Source organism: Eleutherodactylus coqui, chromosome 9, assembly GCF_035609145.1.
Source record: "Eleutherodactylus coqui strain aEleCoq1 chromosome 9, aEleCoq1.hap1, whole genome shotgun sequence".
Lineage (NCBI taxonomy): Eukaryota > Metazoa > Chordata > Amphibia > Anura > Eleutherodactylidae > Eleutherodactylus > Eleutherodactylus coqui.
Genome location: NC_089845.1, coordinates 169,077,936 through 169,097,311, shown reverse-complemented (window position 1 = coordinate 169,097,311; position 19,376 = coordinate 169,077,936). Strand labels below are relative to the sequence as shown.

General features: G+C 47.2%; 1 protein-coding gene across 1 annotated transcript in view; it reads right to left on the bottom strand.

Annotated features, from left to right (window-relative positions):
* Window positions 1-19,376, bottom strand: part of KCNQ3 (potassium voltage-gated channel subfamily Q member 3) — a 223,699-nt gene that overhangs the window by 9,155 nt on the left and 195,168 nt on the right. Inside the window, exons 10-12 of the mRNA XM_066578783.1 lie at window positions 13,474-13,676; window positions 12,392-12,494; window positions 11,982-12,113 (exon numbers count right to left, since the gene is read on the bottom strand). Coding sequence (XP_066434880.1) covers window positions 11,982-12,113; window positions 12,392-12,494; window positions 13,474-13,676 — 438 coding nt within the window. The remainder of the gene's footprint in view (window positions 1-11,981; window positions 12,114-12,391; window positions 12,495-13,473; window positions 13,677-19,376) is intronic.

The window sequence follows — 19,376 nt, the reverse complement described above, 5'->3', positions numbered from 1 at the left end:
GGTCGTGCACGCCGGGGGGAACGACCTAGGAAGAGTAAAATTGGGCGATCTACTCGTCCTAATGAAACAAGACATGCTCCGTTTTAGGGAGTGCTTTCAGGAGTCCATGTTGGTCTGGTCGGACATTATCGGCAGGAGACGTTGGAGGGGGGCAAAAAGCCCCGAAGCAATTGAGAATGTCCGGAAGGTGGTCAACCAAAGGGTTTCAAAATTTGTGCATTCCCTGGGGGGGATTGCTATACGACATTGGGAGCTGGAGGACAGAGAGAGAGGTGCACTGAGGAATGACGGGGTACACCTGAACGAAGTTGGTTTGGACACTTTCCTGTCAGGACTGCAGGATGGAGTCGAGGCTGCGCTAGCTCGGGTTCGTGGGGTGGGGCGGAATGCGCCGTGAAGGATACGGCGCATGCCGCGTGGCCTGAACTTTCCATGCTGGTTTGAAGGAAGGTTTACAAGCCCAAGGAAAGCGGGCTTACAAACGTCCAGTGAAAATGTTAAAGTTGAATTCAGTTAAGTTAAGCGGGTTGGAGCATGGGAAGGGTTAGCGAGTTAGAAATAATAGGTAGTAAAGGTTAAATCTTTAATAAAGCTGTGGCCTACCCCACATTTGACACTAAAGAAGTTGTCGGTAAGTTTTTGGTATTAGTTGGTAAGGGAGCGTCAGTCAGGCTGATGCCCCCAGTCCAGTTTGTTTATTTGGAAGACAGAAATGGTTACGCTGAATGTCGGACTGCACACTGTGTGAACGTGTAAGAAGACAGAACAGTAAAACAGATGCTAGTCACCAGCGATAGTGGATCAGACTAGACGGAGCCGCCATCAGCCACGCGGTCTTAGGTACAAGATTGCAGCGGCCGCCATTTAGTCACAAGAAACACAAGTGCAGCCCCAAGTAAACGCAGCACGATCTAAGCCAAGCTAAAGTCTGTTCCTACCTGGACTGAGTCTGCACAGAGACATTAAGCAGCCAGCAAACAGGCACACAATGTCCACTAGCCAGGCATCCTCATATAAGACCAGGTCACGAGCAAGCTGCTCTAGCAGGTCTTCAATAAGAGAAATGGCTGCTCTCGCCCACGCAGAAGCTGAGGCAGCAAAAGTAAGGTCCACCTTTGCAGCACAAGAGACGCAACTGAAGCAAAAGCAAGTCTGCCTGCAGGTGTCACTGGAGAAACTCACCGCAGAGAAAGAAGCAGCAGCCGCATTAGCCAAGGCAGAGTTCCTAGAAGCCGCAGAGTTCCCCGACTTAGAGAAACACAGCCAGGTACTCGGGTTAGGCCTAGACCAAGAAGATCCAGCACAGCGCATCTCAGAATATGTCCATCGGCATCCCAAGGCAGAAGACGGCTACGATCCAGTATATCAAACAGCGCAACTGGAGCGTCAAAGACCCGACTTTGAAGCACAGTATGGTATGCGACAAAACGGTGCTGACCACGACTACTGTCCTGCGAAAAGGAAGCTACAACCCTCGCTCCAGCTTAAAGAGACAGCTTTCGCGTCAGAGCGGTATTTAACAGACTGCCCTAAGCCAGAAACTCCTAAAAGGTATGGTGATACACTGTGCACGCAGCATAACAGCACACCGGGTAGTATTGGCGCTAACCAGGCTATCGTGGACTTCGCTAGGTTCTTTGCTAAACGAGAACTGGTTACCAAAGGGCTTATAAAGTTCACTGATCGCCCAGAGAACTACAGAGCATGGCGAGCCTCCTTCCTGAACGCCATAAGGGACTTGGGTCTCTCCTGCAGTGAGGAGTTAGATCTCTTGGTAAAGCGGCTTGGAAGCAAGTCTGCTGAACACGCCAAAAGAATCAGAGACATTAACATAAACTATCCAGGCGAAGGCCTAAAGATGGTGTGGGAAAGACTTGATGAGTGTTATGGGTCAATAGAAGCTATAGAAAATGCCTTATATAAGAGAACTGATAATTTTCCCAAAATAGTAGGTAAGATTTACCAGAAACTCGGGGAACTTAGTGACTTGTTAACAGAGGTACAGGTTGCTCAGGCAGAAGGAGATCTGCCAGGGCTAGCATTCCTGGACACCGCTAGGGGTGTTAATCCGATTGTCCAAAAACTCCCTTATAACTTACAGGAGAAGTGGATCACGCATGGTTCCCATTATAAACAGGTTCATAATGTACCATTTCCCCCCTTTCGGGTGTTGGTAGGCTTTGTTGCTCAACAGGCAAAGATCAGAGATGTTCCCAGTTTTGACTTTACATTGTCTTGTCCCACTACCCCCGGTGTCAAACCTCATAAAACACCAGTAGCGGTCCACAAAACTAATGTTGCCTCCACAGGTTCTCCTTACAGGTCGTTTAAGCCTCATCAAGAAGAGAACAAACATGAGGATCCTACCAAATAATGCCCCTTGCACAAGAAACCACATTCTTTGCTAAAATGCAGAGCCTTCAGGGAGAAGTCCTTAGAAGACCGCAAGGAATTCCTGAAAGAAAACAACATCTGCTTCAGGTGCTGCACTACAACATCGCACTTCGCCAGGAACTGTAAGGTCAGTTTGACATGCACTGAATGCGGTAGCACAGAGCACAACACAGCTCTTCACCCTGGACCACCCTCCCAGGTATCATCCCAAGCAGAGGAACAGGACAGAGAGCAGATAGACACAGCAATAGTCACTTGTCAGTGTACAGAGATCTGTAAAGGACTCGCAGGAGGGAAGTCATGCTCCAAAATCTGTCTTGTCAGGGTTTATCCTGTCGGCCACCGAGATAAGGTGATCAAGGTATACACAATCTTAGATGACCAAAGCAACAGGTCTTTAGCTAAATCCACCTTCTTCGACACCTTCAACATCGTAGGGCCTGGTTCTCCTTACTCCTTAAGGACGTGCGCAGGTACCGTTGAGACGGCGGGGAGGAAGGCAACTGGATACATGGTAGAGTCCATAGATGGTCAGACCTGCTTACCCCTGCCAACCATACTTGAGAGCAATCACATTCCTGACAACCGGTCTGAGATACCTACACCAGAGGTAGCAGCATATCACCCTCACCTGATACGTATAGCTCACCTGATACCGAAACTTGACACAGAAGCACCAATAGTCCTACTCTTTGGAAGAGACATACTACGAGTTCATAAGGCTAGGGGACAGATAAACGGTTCCCAGAATGCTCCATACGCCCAGAGACTTGACCTAGGATGGGTCATCATTGGAGACGTCTGTCTAGGAGGAGCACACAAGCCGACCTCAGTCAACAGCATGCTTACCAACACACTTGAAAGTGGACATCCTTCCCTATTCCAGCCATGCCAAAACAATTTCCTGATAAAAGAGTTGCCACAAAGCACTCCCATGCCTTGTCCCTTCGCAGATCCCTCCTGTGAAGACCACGCCTGCGACGGTGAGCAAAATCACTTAGGGTGCACAGTATTTCACAGGACAAGAGAGGACAACAGGGTCACGATGTCCATAGAAGACAAGCTGTTCTCGGATATCATGGATCAAGAAATAGTAAAAGACAAGTCCAAAAGCTGGGTCGCACCTCTACCATTCAAAACCCAGAGACAACGCCTACCTAACAACAAAGAACTTGTCTACAGACGATTTATTTCCCTCAAACACAAACTCCAGAGAAGACCAGAGACGAAAGAACATTTCTTCACCTTCATGGAAAGAATATTCCAGAACAACCACGCAGAAGTGGCACCCATGTTCCAAGACTCCCAGGAGTGTTGGTACTTACCCATATTCGGCGTTTTTCACCCCAAAAAACCAGGACAGATAAGAGTAGTATTCGACTTGAGTGCCAGGTGTGAAGGTGTCTCGCTAAATGATGTCTTACTGTCCGGTCCAGACCTCAACAACAGACTTCTAGAGGTACTTCTCCGCTTCCGCAGGGATTCTGTAGCATTTATGGCCGACATACAACAAATGTTCCACTGCTTCCTCGTCAAGGAAGAACATAGAAACTACTTAAGGTTCTTCTGGTACCCTAACAACGACCCTAATGAGGACATCATAGAGTACCGAATGAGGGTGCACATCTTTGGAAGCAGTCCTTCCCCTGCAGTTGCTATCTATGGTCTCAGACACTCAGCCCGAGAGGGTGAAGCAAAATACGGGTCTGATGTCAGGTCCTTTGTAGAAAGGGACTTCTATGTGGACAACTGCTTGAAGTCTACACCCACGAACGAGACCGCAATCAATCTCCTGAAAAGAGCTCAAGAAATGCTCGCTCAATCTAATCTGAGGTTGCACAAAATTGCCTCTAACAGCCATGAGTTAATGGAGGCCTTCTCACCCCAAGATCATTCAAGCGATCCAAAGGACTTGGATCCTAGCACAGACTCTCTTCCCATGCAACGGAGCCTTGGTCTGCTCTGGGATTTAAAGGCGGACACATTTACCTTCCAGATCAGCAAGGAAGAAAAGTCTTTCACACACAGAGGGGTCCTGTCTACCATAAACAGCTTATATGATCCTCTGGGATTCGTAACACCTGTTACCATCCAAGGCAAAATGATGCTAAGAGACTTTACCACAGAGGCATCTGATTGGGATGATCCACTTCCCATGGAGAAAAAAGACATGTGGGCAGGTTGGAGAAAGTCTCTTGAAGCTTTGTCCAGTCTTCATGTGACACGCCCATATGCTTCTGTGCCTTCAACGGAAGTCAAGATGCAAAGACTGTATATCTTCTGCGATGCTTCAGTCAAGGCGATTGCTGCCATAGCATACCTAAAGACCATAGACGTCAAGGGACAATGCCATAAAGGGTTTATTATGAGCAGGGCCAAACTGGCGCCACTCCGCGAGCACACTATACCCAGACTGGAACTATGCGCTGCTGTGCTTGCGGTAGAGTTGGCTGAACTTATAACGTCAGGAATGAATCTGGAAATCAAGGAAGTCGAATTTTACACGGACAGCAAGGTAGTCTTAGGATATATTCGCAACGAAACCAGATGCTTTTACGTCTATGTCAGCAATAGAGTGCTAAGGATCAGGAGATCCACTTGTCCCAAGCAATGGCACTATGTTCCTACACACCATAATCTGGCAGACCATGTAACTAGATCTGTAGCAGCGGGTCACCTTAAGAATACAACATGGTTTACGGGTCCTGCATTTCTGTACCGTTCAACGTCTTACAGCATTGGATCCGACTCATTCGAATTGGTAAACCCAGATACCAAGGAAGGAATCCGACCTGAAGTATCTGCTCTATGCATGGTGACTTTGGAACACCAACTGAAATCCCATCATTTCAACAGATTCTCCACTTGGATGTCGCTCGTTCGTGCTATAGCCTGTCTAAGTCATATAGCTCAGTCTTATAGGTCAACATTACCTGTGAGTCAAAGACCTTGCAAAGGTTGGCATCACTGCAAACATGCCTTTACCGCTACCAATCTGGACAGAGCCAAGAGCATAATAATTAGCACTATACAATATGAATGTTATGCTAAAGAAATAGACTACCTCAGCAAAGGCCAAACAGTCCTCAAGGATAGCGCTTTGAAGAAGCTTGATCCCTTCATTGACCAAGATGGGTCACTAAGAATAGGAGGTCGCCTACAAGCAGCCAAAGTGGAATTTAAGGAGAAACATCCTATGGTAATTACCGGGCATCATCACGTCACAACTCTGCTCATGCTGCATCACCACGTTCAAGTAAAACATCAGGGCCGATTGTTTACCGAAGGGAATCTACGAGCTGCGGGACTATGGATTGTTGGAGCAAAGAGGTGTGTGAGCAAGCGCATTTTCAGCTGCGTTACCTGTCGCAAACTTCGTGGCATGTTACAGAGCCAGAAGATGGCCAGCCTCCCAACTGAGAGACTCAGTACAGACCCTCCTTTCACCAATGTCGGTCTAGATGTATTTGGTCCTTGGTCAGTGGCTACACGACACACTAGAGGTATTCACGCCAGCGCAAAGCGCTGGGCGGTCATGTTCACTTGTATGTCCAGCAGAGCTGTCCACATTGAAGTGATCGAATCCATGGACACGTCAAGTTTCATAAATGCCCTTCGACACTTTATTGCCATAAGAGGACCGGTGAAACATATTCGTTCAGACAGAGACACGAATTTTGTTGGGGCAGCGAAAGAACTACAAATTCCTTCTAACTTAGACATTACCAATGTGGAAAGATACTTAAATGAGCAAGGATGCACTTGGACCTTTAATCTACCTCATTCTTCCCACATGGGTGGTGTCTGGGAAAGGATAATAGGAATAGCAAGAAAAATCTTGGATTCTATCTTCTTGCAAGTGGGAAGCACAAGACTTACACACGAAAGCTTGACCACCTTCTTGGCAGAAGTTTCAGCTATTATGAATGCAAGACCGTTGACTACTCTTTCCAGCGACCCTGAAGATTTGACCATCCTTAGTCCTGCTATGTTACTCACACAGAAAACCAGTACCCCGAGTGCTCTTCTCGGAGAGTTCAATGAGAAGGATCTCTACAGATGGCAATGGAGACAGGTGCAAAGTCTTTCTAATACTTTCTGGGACAGGTGGAAGAAGCAATATATCTCTACCTTACAAGCAAGAAGAAAGTGGCAAACAGACAGGCCTAACATCAGACCTGGGGATGTAGTGCTCATGAAAGATAACCAGTCACATCGCAATGAGTGGCCACTGGGCCTCATCACCAACACGTTCCCGAGCGAGGATGGAAAGTACGCAAGGTTGAGGTCAAAGTGTGGAAGCTTGGGGAATGCAAGCTATTCCTCAGGCCAGTCGCGGAACTTGTTTTGTTGTTTTCACCGGAAAGACCCAATAGTGACGTCCGTTGACGCCAGACGGGGAGTGCTCTGTTTAGCAGAAATCGAAGCTACATAACAGCCCATCTTTAGGTGCTTAGTGGTTACAGCACCATCTAGCTGTGTTAAAAATATATGACACTTTGTTTTTCTATCATAAAGACTGATGTATTATGGGTAGTTTGCAAGGCATTGTGGAAAGAAGGAACTTTCAGCTTCAAGACAGACTTGCCATTTGCTCTCTCCTCTTCAAAATCCACCATCCTTGTAAAAGCATATCTGGTAAGAAAGCTACCTTTGTCTCTGAGACAGTATGTTATGCAGAGCTGTTCAGTGGTCAGTTGTGTTGTTACTCAGGGAGTTAGAACTGTTTAGTTAGCCATGCAGCACTATGTGTAGCAGCCATTTTACCATCTACCTTCATGTCACTGTTATGTAATGTTATGCATGCCTCATACTTATGTGAATTATCTGTATTCTTATAGTTTTACCATTATTATCCTCATCACCATCATCGATCTGTTAACCAATAAACCTGTCAGATTAAGAAGAACAGTTTGTTTATTTGGAAGACAGAAATGGTTAAGCTGAATGTCGGACTGCACACCGTGTGAACGTGTAAGAAGACAGTACAGCCGCTATAGTCTGTGTGGGAAGTATGTGAGCGGGCCCTGGGTCAGGCTCGGTCCCAGCAAACACCTTGTGTGGCCCAAGGTGCTGCGAGTGACATAGCAATGGGGACTCCATGTGTCCACACACTACTCATTCTATTTGGATGTACCTCATCGACAACGCAAGGAGAAAGCCATCTGTACTCTGCACCCTACCCAAGTCAGTCAGTGTCTTTGTGCCAGACAGGTCAAACACCGCGATGGGAAGTCTGTGGGCACCCACAGCATAGGTGGGTCCAAGGAATTTAAAGACAGTACACATAAAGAAATCAGAGTGCCCAAACATGGCAGACTTTCACTGCGCCAAGGACATAGGCCTCTGCACAAACCCTCAGCAATCGCGGGCATAGAGTGGACTCCGATGCTAGTGCAGCTGGGAACATTTCATTTGTGCAGTATCGCTCCTTTTGTTTGGCCCAAACCAGTGTCTCAGATGACTTTGGTAACGCGAGAGAAAATACATGTTGGCCTCGGCCCACAATTCATGCCCTAGTCAGTCAGTGTTTTTGGGCCAGATAGGTAAAATATCGCAATGGGAAGTCTGTGTGCACCCATAGTATAAACAGACCCCTGTAACATTCCAGTAGCAAGGGTATAAGCAGACCCCAGTAACATTTCTGTAGTAGAAGTATAGGCAGACCCCTGTAACATTTCTGCAGCATAAGTACAGGCAGACCCCTGTAACATTTCTGTAGCAGCAGTATAGGCAGACCCCAGTACCATTTCTGAAGTAGAATTATAGGCAGACCCCTGTAACATTTCTGTAGCAGCAGTATAGGCAGACCGCAGTACCATTTCTGTAGTAGACGTTGGGGCAGACCCCAGTAACATTTCTATAAAAAGAGTATAGCCAGACCCCAGTAACATTTCTGTAGTAACAGTATAGGCAGACCCCAGTAACATTTCTGTAGCAAAAGTATAGGCAGACCCCTGTAACATTTCTGTAGCAGAAGTATAGGCAGACCCCTGTAACATTTCTGTAGCAGAAGTATAGGCAGACCCCTGTAACATTTCTGTAGCAGCAGTATAGGCAGACCCCAGTACCATTTCTGTAGTAGAAGTATAGGCAGACCCCTGTAACATTTCTGTAGCAGCAGTATAGGCAGACTCCTGTAACATTTCTGTAGCAGCAGTATAGGCAGACCCCTGTAACTTTTCTGTAGCAGCAGTATAGGCAGATCCCTGTAACATTGCTGTAGGAACAGTATAGGCAGACCGCACTAACATTTCTGTAGGAACAGTATAGGCAGACCCCAGTAACATTTCTGTAGCAGAAGTATAGGCAGACCCCTGTAACATTTCTGTAGCAGAAGTATAGGCAGACCCCTGTAACCTGTCTGTAGCAGCAGTATAGGCAGACCACAGTACCATTTTTGTAGTAGAAGTATAGGCAGACACCTGTAACATTTCTGTAGCAAGAGTATAGGCGAACCCCTGAAACATTGGTGTACCATAAGTGTAGGCGAAGTCCGGAAAAATTAGTTAGATAACAGTATATTGAGGAATGGTGGATAGCGCTCACTAGACAGGTATTCGAATGTGGAATAGATGTAAATGAAGGGCTTCTAATCCAGAGAGTGGTGAGATGATCATGGATGCTTAAGGAATCTCATAAAATTATGAGAGAGCAGCTAGAGGAAACTCCAATCATGTAGGAATGAAGGAGAAGAAATAGGTACAAACAAGAAGAAAAAAATCCTCAGCGCTCAAACCATATGCAGTAGTGGTAAAGCAGATAGGTAAGTAATGATAACTTACTTCACGGAGGAGCCTATATACAGGCGCCTCCTCATCCGGGATGGCGTGTCAAATATCAGTAGACACCGGCAGTAAGTTCCACGGTTTATTGAATACAACGCGTTTCGGCCAAATAGCCTTTTTCAAGTACATAAGATACATAGATGAAACCATTCATATATATACATAATTTTAAAATTACCTGGTCAGGGGGCATCACATAATGCGACGCTTGACGCGATGACGTATGATCACGTGATCAAGTGACATAGTGGAATTTCCGGGTCGTCCGGGCGCGTTACATGACGCGATGCTTAACGTGGTGACATATTGTGATGTAATCGCGTCATTGTAATACACTATAATAGGGAAAGTAACATACCCCGGAGCAGTGTACTAACATAGTTACATAACGTAGTGACGCGATAGTCACATGATCTGCCGGGGTAGTAGTGGTATAGTGTATTACAATGATCGGGCACGTGACCTTGTGGTGCGGTGGTCACATGCTCGGTTTGGGAAGATAAGGGCTCCCAGAATGGAGTGGTCATGTGATAGCGTTACATAATGACGTGATGATTACATGGTCTACTGGGACAATAATGGATATTATATATTGATCTAGTGGGAAGCGAACATGTGACTTAGTAACGCAACCCAATATATATGGAAAACACACAATAATTACATGATGGTAGATGTGCCATATGGTCACACATTCAACCACATATTAAAACATAATAACACTAATCAAATTTAGGTGATCACCATAATGAATATGGTATGTTGATCCTATGAGGAGTGAACACATGGTATCATGACGCAACTCAATGCTACTAAATTATGAAGGAACAGATAATGGGTGAATGTGACCATATAGTCACATATCGAACATATAGTGAGCCATGTTAGTTCTAGTCAATTTTGTGTGGTCACTTTATGCACAATTAGACACAAAAAGAGACAAACATTACTTAAGATAGTAGCTTATTACTGGCATATTACGAGCTAATATCAAAAGGAACATGTTTTGTTGTGAGTATTGTTAAGTTGACCATATCAATTATACTATGAATGTGATCTAAATATTGGATATTAGTAAGTCACTTAAAGGAGATGTCTCGAGGCAGGAGTGGATTTTTTTTTTTTGCCCAGTCCCCCTAATTAAGCATACATTACTAAGCCCCCCTGTAAATGAGTTTTCTAGCTGGTTTGTACTTACCGTTCCAGCGTTTCAGCAACTTATAAAAATTTTCCCAAGATGGCCGCCGGCTCTTTTCCCGTCGCTTGCTGTAGCCCGACGTGCGCGCTCCCGAGACGCTACCAGCTGTGTCTCCCTGACAACCAGACGCCCCGCAGCCGCCGACCGGACCCCTGGAGTGAACACGGCCGACCGGTCACCCACCGCCAGGCAGCAGGTGACCGGCGCAGCCCCCCCATCGCAGCGACAGCCCCCCCCATCGCAGCGGCAGCCCCCCCATCGCAGCGGCAGCCCCCCCCCCTGGCACAGCGGCAGCCCCCCCATCACAGCGGCAGCCCCCCCCATCACAGCGGCAGCCCCCCCGGCACAGCGGCAGCCCCCCCCATCGCAGCGACAGCCCCCCCATCACAGCGGCAGCCCCCCCATCACAGCGGCAGCCCCCTCGGCACAGCGGCAGCCCCCCCATCGCAGCGACAGCCCCCCCATCACAGCGGCAGCCCCCCCATCAAAACGACAGCCCCCCCATCACAGCAGCAGCCCCCCCGGCACAGCGGCAGCCCCCCATCGCAGCGACAGCCCCCCCCCCAGCGCAGCCCGCCCCCGGCGCAGCGGCAGCCCCCCCAGCCCATCACTTACCTGGGCGGCAGGACAGCAGGACGGCGGGACAGCTGGGCGGCTTCTTGGGACAGCTGGGCGGCTCTGCACCTTCCTCTAACAGAGGATGGTACAGAATGGCCGCTCCAGCGCGCTCCCGAGCAGTGACAGCTCGTCTGCGCATGCGGGACCGCTTTAAATACTCGGCGGTCACCTGATCTCACCAGCCACTCACTGCAGGGGCGTGGTATAGGGCTGGCGAGTCACAGGAGGAAGTTGTAATGCCTTCCCTGCATGTCTATTGGCTAGAAAATGGTGCGAGGAAGGCAATGGAATTGACTCGAGTACCGAGCATCTCGAGCACCCGAATACTCGAGCGAGCATCAAGCTCGGACAAGTGTGCTCGCTCATCTCTAGTTTTTATGTAAGTAATATTGGCGAAGAGAATCGCTTGGATATAATGCTTTTTTATATAGACAGATATATCCCCATTTTGGAGGAGCGAAGGGGTAGTTGTGATTGACAAGTGAAGTAAGCGTGGGATCGGTGGGGAGAGGTACATGAAGCCGCTCCATGTTCTGTGAATGGATGTGTAAATGACGTATGCCGTCATGGGACAAATGTATTATTGATCCGTTTTTTGTGAATGGATTTGCTGAATGACGTGGTAAGTCACGTGATCAATGTGACGTAGGGTGTCACGTGGATGGATCTGCCGGATCCCGTGACACCAAGATGGCGCCCACACCGGCGTCCTCCGGGAGCAGGTCATGGGAGTTAAACCTTTTAATTGTATCTATTTCATTGTATTTTTATCATTGCTTGAGAAAGGCGTCACAATAACCATCTGGATATTAGAATCCATCATTGATTCTCTGGGCTCCGGAGCGCGGCGGTATGTTATACTTGGAGCGCAATTGTTTGGATTATAAATTTTCATAAAATATGTATAAATTCTACATTCACATCTGAAAACCTAAAATAACGGTAGAAATTAACAATAACCATAAGCAGAACTTTCGTGTTACCTTGACTGGAGGTATTTAATCCTCGCGAGCATGTCCAAATGGCCCGCAGAGTATTGCTCTATCACGTCTTTCACGTCGTAGGGCCTCAGAGTCTCCTTAAATTTTTTTTTACGTAAAAGGAATTGTAATATTCTGCATGTGAGACAAAGTTACTTGTGAGTTTTATTATAAAAGCTTGGCTTTATCTAAACCGTCTACCCGCGTACCACCCCCCCCCGTAACCGCATACCCCCCGTGTAACCATGTACCCCCCCGTACCCGCGTATATCCCCCCCCCACCAACAAGCACCTCATAACTTTCCCCATCTTAGACATACTATGGCCTACATGCATGGGGGAAGGTGGGGACCTCATGCGGCTTACAGACTTCACATTCATACAAGGTAATCGCACGGATTGCTCCGGAATACCTAGAGGCGTGGATGGCCACTTTAATCGTAGGGATTAAATCTTCTACCATGAACTCATTGCTGTAAGCGCCCTCCGTCATGGGATCTCCGGCCGTCCCAGCATCTACAGAGAAGTGAAGAGGTTATATGTCTGCTGCACACGTAAAGATGGAACAGCGGTGAATTTGTTAACCCTTTCCAATCCACTGTCTGACGTCTTAAGACATTATGATTTAAAGCTGTACAGCTCCGATGTTGGAAGACGTCCATCAGAGTTCTCTTACTGTATATTGCCAGCCTCTCTGTTGTCGGAGCCTATCCAATGGGTCACTTCATGCAGTACTGGCTTTAGCCAGCATATAGCGCCGTTGTATAACGGCAGAAAAAGAGTAAGCCCCCTAGGAAAACCAGGATACAAATTGGATTGAAAAGGGTTAATTAAAGGGTTCCCCGCTTTGGACAATTCTTTTTGTTGAAAGGGTCTTCTGACAATAAGCTGATCACAGGTTGTCCTGCTCCAGCATTCTGCAATCAGCCGTCTCTGAGGAACCGGGCAGCAAATGATTAATCCCCTGTAGCGCCACTATAGGAAAAATGGCGTTAGTCCCATGTCCCCCCCAATATGAATGGAACAGCAGCAGACTTTATGGGACTGCTAAAAAGAATCCAAATATAGTGAGGACACAGTACCCCTGTTCCTATGATGTTGGGGGTCTCCAGTTTTGCAATATCATTCTGCCCCAGGAGCAGAAGGGGTACATTACCTGCAGTTAATTGCATCGGCCATCATTCAGTTCCACTAGTTGCCCTGCCATTTTCAGGCAGTCAAGATGGCCATTGACATTTTCTAACTACCCAATGCACTGTTTTGTTATTGACCAGTGCACATGATCACGTGATCAGCACTGACCAATCACAGAGCAGGTATAGTGCATTGCTAGTCCTTACACTAACAATGCACTATGGATCATTAGGTAGTCTGAACCAGCAGAACCAAATCATAGGCAACAAAATCAACTAGAGGTAATATACCGCCTCCACCCTCTGATCCAAATGTGGAGGGCCTAAAACCTGGGATTAGGAATTTGTTCTGTGTCTTTTACCTTCTGAGCTTTGCCAGAAAGCGTAGGCTTTCATCCTCAGTGCGGTGCGGAATCGCTCCTTGTTAGTCAGAGCAATGTTTTTTGGCTCCTTCGAGGGGCTCTCTTCTACACCGTCAGCGTTCAGTGGGGAAAATGTTTTTGCTTTTGGGCTGTTCCCACGTGGGTTGGATAGCCGCACCCGATCCAACAGGCTCCACCTTTGACTGAAATGAAGTAAAATACATATGTTAGACAGGAAGTAGTCACAGTCTAGGGAAATGGTAAAACAGAAAAGAACTTACACCCGCTGCTATCATCATCTTCCTGTTTTCTACTGCAAACCACAGTTCTGCCTGTTTACACCTCACTAGTCAGAACACAGCTTTTGGCACCTTTGTATAAGAACTAGAGCGGGTACAGAGGAAGGCGAGCAAGGACAACCCTCCAGTCCTGTCACGAAATTCTGTCCAGTGACCGGAGGTTATATTACCCGCTACTCATCTTCTATGCCATTGTCCCATGGATCTGCTCTTTCCTGGGGCCGATTTATGTTTTGCAACATGGCTGCCACAATATTCCGACTACCTGATGCTGTGCATTGGTAGCGTGTTAGACCAGTGTTCCCCAACTCCAGCCCCCAGGGACCGCCAACAGGTCATGTTTTCAGGATTTCCTCAGTGTTACACAGGTGATGTAATTATCATCAGTGCCTCAGACATTACCACAGGTGGTGTTACTAAAGGATATCCTGAAAACATGATCTGTTGGTGGTCCCTGAGGACTGGATTTAGGGACCCCTGTGTTGGACCACTGCTGCACTACATTTACTTTCTGATTGGTGAGTGCTAACACAGTTTTTTTTTTGTCAACCTCCTCATCTGTGCTACTGTGTTACTTGTCAACTTTGCTGTGTAGACTTGGACATTATGAGCAGAGTCATCTCAATAGAATTATAAGATGGGTGATATAATGACTGCCTGAACCCTAAATAAGGCAGGATTATACTATACACACATGGAGAGGATATGGAGCAAGACTTCCCTGTCGCTCCTTGGTCTCTGTGGGGGAGGCTGTACTCATCACTCCCTAGAGAATGTACGAGTCTATCAACGCTTTTCTGTCCATTTACATTATTTTGCTCTTACAGTTCATTTATAGATGTATAATTATATGCACAGTGTGCGAAGGACAGAATAGAAGTCCGAAGCGCACTGGAGAACTGCTTGGGAATTGCTGGATTTCCACTTTTCCATATTTTAAGCATTTTCCATGCCATACAAGTGTTTTGTTCCACCCATCACTCTATCACTTCAGCCATGCGGTGCAGACGCAGATACCATTCTGGAGAGCACATGCACGTGGATGAGGACCTGGCCCCGGCTTCTGCACTTCTGGCCAGACATCGAACATTACGTCATTAGTGATGTAGCATACAATATCCTGCATGTAGGCTATATCGGTAAATGAGGGAGATGGAACAATACCTCTGCAGTGCCATCTATTGGAAGGTAGCATTCCTGCAAGTCAATGTTAGCCTCTTTATACAAGCCTTGTAGCAATGACCGGGAATTGAAAGCCAAGCCTGATTCCATCCACAGACAGCTGTTTTTGGGGTGTTTGCCCCTCATCAGTGGGCAGTCGGTTTCTGACTTGGCTAGTGAGAGGCCTGGGACGTGGAAGGCTATATTGGTGAAACCAGTGCTAACATCCTGGAAGGGTGTCACATGACCGCCTGTAAGTTATCCGTCAGGATAGAATATCAGGAAGCTAGTTACATGGTGATGTTGCTGGCAGTGTTGCATTAGGTACATTGGGCTTATGTGTTTTAGAATGGGACTAGCCCTTTGAAGGAGCTGCGCCAAGATGCACAGTCCCTTTGAGAATACAGGGGTTGTGAGGACCAGCAGATCACCCTGAGTCCCACTCATATCACCCTTAAAAACAGCTGATTTTGTCGGGAAAGCCATATCCAGCCTAACATTTCTCCTGCAGTGGCGCCCCTAGAGGGTAAATGTAGTATGACAGGATGCCCATTCGTATGACAAGCATGTGACGTAACCATAGTCTGTGAGACTTCATAACATACAGCGCCCCCTATGGCCCTCCGCTAAGCATTATGCAGCGCATCAGTATTCAGAGTTATCCTTTAACAATGTATAATCAGTCAAACAAGAAAGCGAACGCAAGTCGAACCGCGAACCGGACGGGGTGGAGCGAGAGATTTCTCCATGCCCATTCAGATGGAACAGACGGCGCTTTAACTCTACTTGCTGTCAGACAGGAGACCCCACAGCAGATCTCCTACTGTGCTACTTACCTGGAGCAGTGGCGTCCCAACCTCCACTCCGCGCGGTTCCAATACCGGGTCATGCGGGATGCCCCTTCTCTCTACTCATGACGTTATTACAAGGGGGCTCCCTCGTCTGTTATGGCCAATGCAGAGATAGTGAAGGGGGTGGCTTAGTTATTAACGCCTTAATGAAAAAGGCCCTTTTGTCCCCATTTTTGTTTTTCCTCTCCAAGTCTCTTGTTCCTTGCGGGACGATGGTGCTGGTTAATACTCCATATAATGTATATGAGAACACTTATAAATCTCTAAGCGGAGGGTCTTGTTTTTTCTCCAGCATAGAATGACATGCCTTTCTTCCGTGCGTCGGTACGATTGAGCCGGTACCAGATCCGTAGGGGGTTTGTTTGCTTTACTGCTTTTAAAAAATAAAATATCTTTGGGGAAAAGAGTCCCCGTCTTATCGCCATCTTATTTTGTTACTTTTTCTGTGGATACACTCATGCGGGCTCTGTGGGGCGTCCCGCAGCTTCTATTGGTATCATTTGGGATTTCATATGATTTTTTGATTACTTTTTATTACATTTTTTCTTGGAGACCGGGCGACTAGAGATGAGCGAGCACCAAAATGCTCGAGTGCTCGTTACTCGAGTCGAACGTTCAGTGATGCTCGAGAGTTCGTTTCGAGTAACGAACCCCATTGAAGTCAATGGGCGACTCGAGCATTTTTGTATATGACTGGTGCTCCACTAAGGTTTTCATTTGTGAAAATCATAGCAAATCACCAAAGTCATGTAAAAAACACAGAAATGGATAGGGCAGGCGAGGAGCAACATGCAGGGCTGCATTTCGGGCTCCGAGGTCTCACTATTAAGCCACAATAGTGGCAAGAGTGAGACACCCCCCCCCCCCCCCGCACTGTCAGCATAAAGATCGTTCTCCTCTGCCACAGCTGTAACAGCTGTGGCAGAGAAGAACGATGTTAGCCCATTGAATTCAATGGAGCCGGCAATACAGCTGCCTGTGATTGGCTCCATTGAAGTGAATGGCTGAATTTTTTTTTTTTTCACCAAAATTTTTCCTTTTCAGTTAAGAGCCTATATGTTAAGCTCTTCCCTGAAAAACAATTTGGTGGTGCCAGCAGACCGTTGTCTTCAATGGAGCCGCCGGCAGCAGAAGCGGCTCCATTGAAGAGAATGGCTGTATTTTTATTTTTTTTTTACACTAAAGTCTTTCTTTTTCAGGGAAGGGCTTATATGTAAAATCCTTCCCTGAAAAGGAATGCAGGGAGCCAGCAGGCCATTGTTTTCAATGGAGCCGCCGGCAGCAGCCGCGGCTCCATTGAAAACAATGTGTGCATTCCCTATGGTGCACGCATGTCCTATCTTTGCAGGCACGCACCTGCAAAGTACGGACATGTGAACACACCATAGGGAATGCAGTGTTGTAAATACAAGCGGTTTTTTGTGCGTGTATGCACGCACCGAAACACGCTCGTCTGAACGCACCCTTAAGGATGATTTTCAGGTAAGGGCTTATATTTTTAAGCCCTTCCCGACAATTCATCCCGCGCTCGCCGGCAGCCCATTGCTTTCAATGGAGTCGGCTGTATTGCCGGCTCCATTGAATTCAATGGTCAGTGCTCGTTTAATCGAGATGAGCACCGCGTGGTACTCGCCTCTAGTAACGAGCATCTCGAACACCCTAATACTCAAACGAGCATCAAGCTCGGACGAGTATGCTCGCTCATCTCTACGGGCGACCAAAAAAACACAATTCTGGTGTAACAGAAAATATTGGATTATGGACAATTAATATATATATATAGTATGAATTTAAAGTACGCAGTAGGAGACCCTGTCGAATATACCTGAAAACAACTTGTCTAATTTCCGTATGTACTGAGAGACATGTGTCCAGATAAGATAAGACTATCAAGAAGGTTAATAGGCAGCGCTGATGCCTTTAATGTAATAACATGTGAAGTACTCGTGGACTAGATGTGTGTGTATGTATATATATATGTATACATGTGTATATACAAGTGATGTTTGAATTAATACCTACGCCACAGGAGAATCATGAAATGTATTAGATTAATCACGTGGCCGTGTTCTTATCTTTGTACAGCGACACATATGCTGAGATGAGATAAGACGTTTCTACTTGGCCTCTTGGCACTCAGTCAAGAGGTTAATTACTGCGACTTAATAGTTTCTTGAAGTTATGCAAATGAAGGATGAGAATGTATCCAATGAATGCCATGTAATGTCTAAGAAGTAACCAATCAGAGGTCGGATTGAGAACTGTCCAAAGAACTATGATATTACTTGGAATAATGAGATGTAACCAATGGACATGAAGGGTTAAACTGACCTATGAAGAATGTTGGATTGGAAACTAACCAATAGACTGGCATAGTTAATTGTCCAATGATGTTGGGGCACCCCAATGTGAGGGGCTATAAATAAAGATGCCCGACATCGATCGGGTGGGAATTCTTTGATGAATCCATAACTGTGTGGGCTCTGTCATTTAATTCCTCCGTCATATGACGTACTGAACTCTAGGTGTGGGCAGCCCTACTGCACGGGTCACCTGGGCTTCAGTCGCAGGGTACACTCTGCTGTCCCTCAGCAGGCTATCACCATAACATGGGTCACATGACGTCAGTCACGGGGTACACTCTGCTGTCCCTCATCAGGCTATCGCCGTAACATGGGTCATATGACGTCAGTCACAGGGTACACTCTGCTGTCCCTCAGGCAGCCTATCTCCGTAGCACGGGTCACCAGGACTTCAGTCACGGGGTACACTCTGCTGTCCCTCAGCAGGCTATCACCATAACATGGGTCACATGACGTCAGTCACGGGGTACACTCTGCTGTCCCTCATCAGGCTATCGCCGTAACATGGGTCATATGACGTCAGTCACAGGGTACACTCTGCTGTCCCTCAGGCAGCCTATCTCCGTAGCACGGGTCACCAGGACTTCAGTCACGGGGTACACTCTGCTGTCCCTCAGCAGGCTATCGCCCTACCATAGGTCACATGACGTCAGTCACAAGGTACACTCTGCTGTCCCTCAGCAGGCTATCGCCCTACCATAGGTCACATGACGTCAGTCACAAGGTACACTCTGCTGTCCCTCAGCAGGCTATCGCCGTAACATGGGTCACATGACGTCAGTCACGGGGTACACTCTGCTGTCTCTCATCAGGCTATCGCCGTAACATGGGTCACATGACGTCAGTCACAAGGTATACTCTGCTGTCCCTCAGGCAGCCTATCTCCGTAACATGGGTCACATGACGTCAGTCACAAGGTACACTCTGCTGTCCCTCATCAGGCTATCGCCGTAACATGGGTCACATGACGTCAGTCACGGGGTACACTCTGCTGTCCCTCAGGCAGGCTATCGCCGTAACATGGGTCACATGACGTCAGTCACGGGGTACACTCCGCAGTCCCTCAGGCAGGCTATCGCCGTAACATGGGTCATATGACGTCAGTCTCAGGGTACACTCCGCGGTCCCTAAACGGCCATATATTTTTGCCGTAACACTGCCCTTGTGTATTGTTTTTAACCTTCACCATGCGGGATGAATACTGCGTTACTTTGATGGATCGCAGTTTT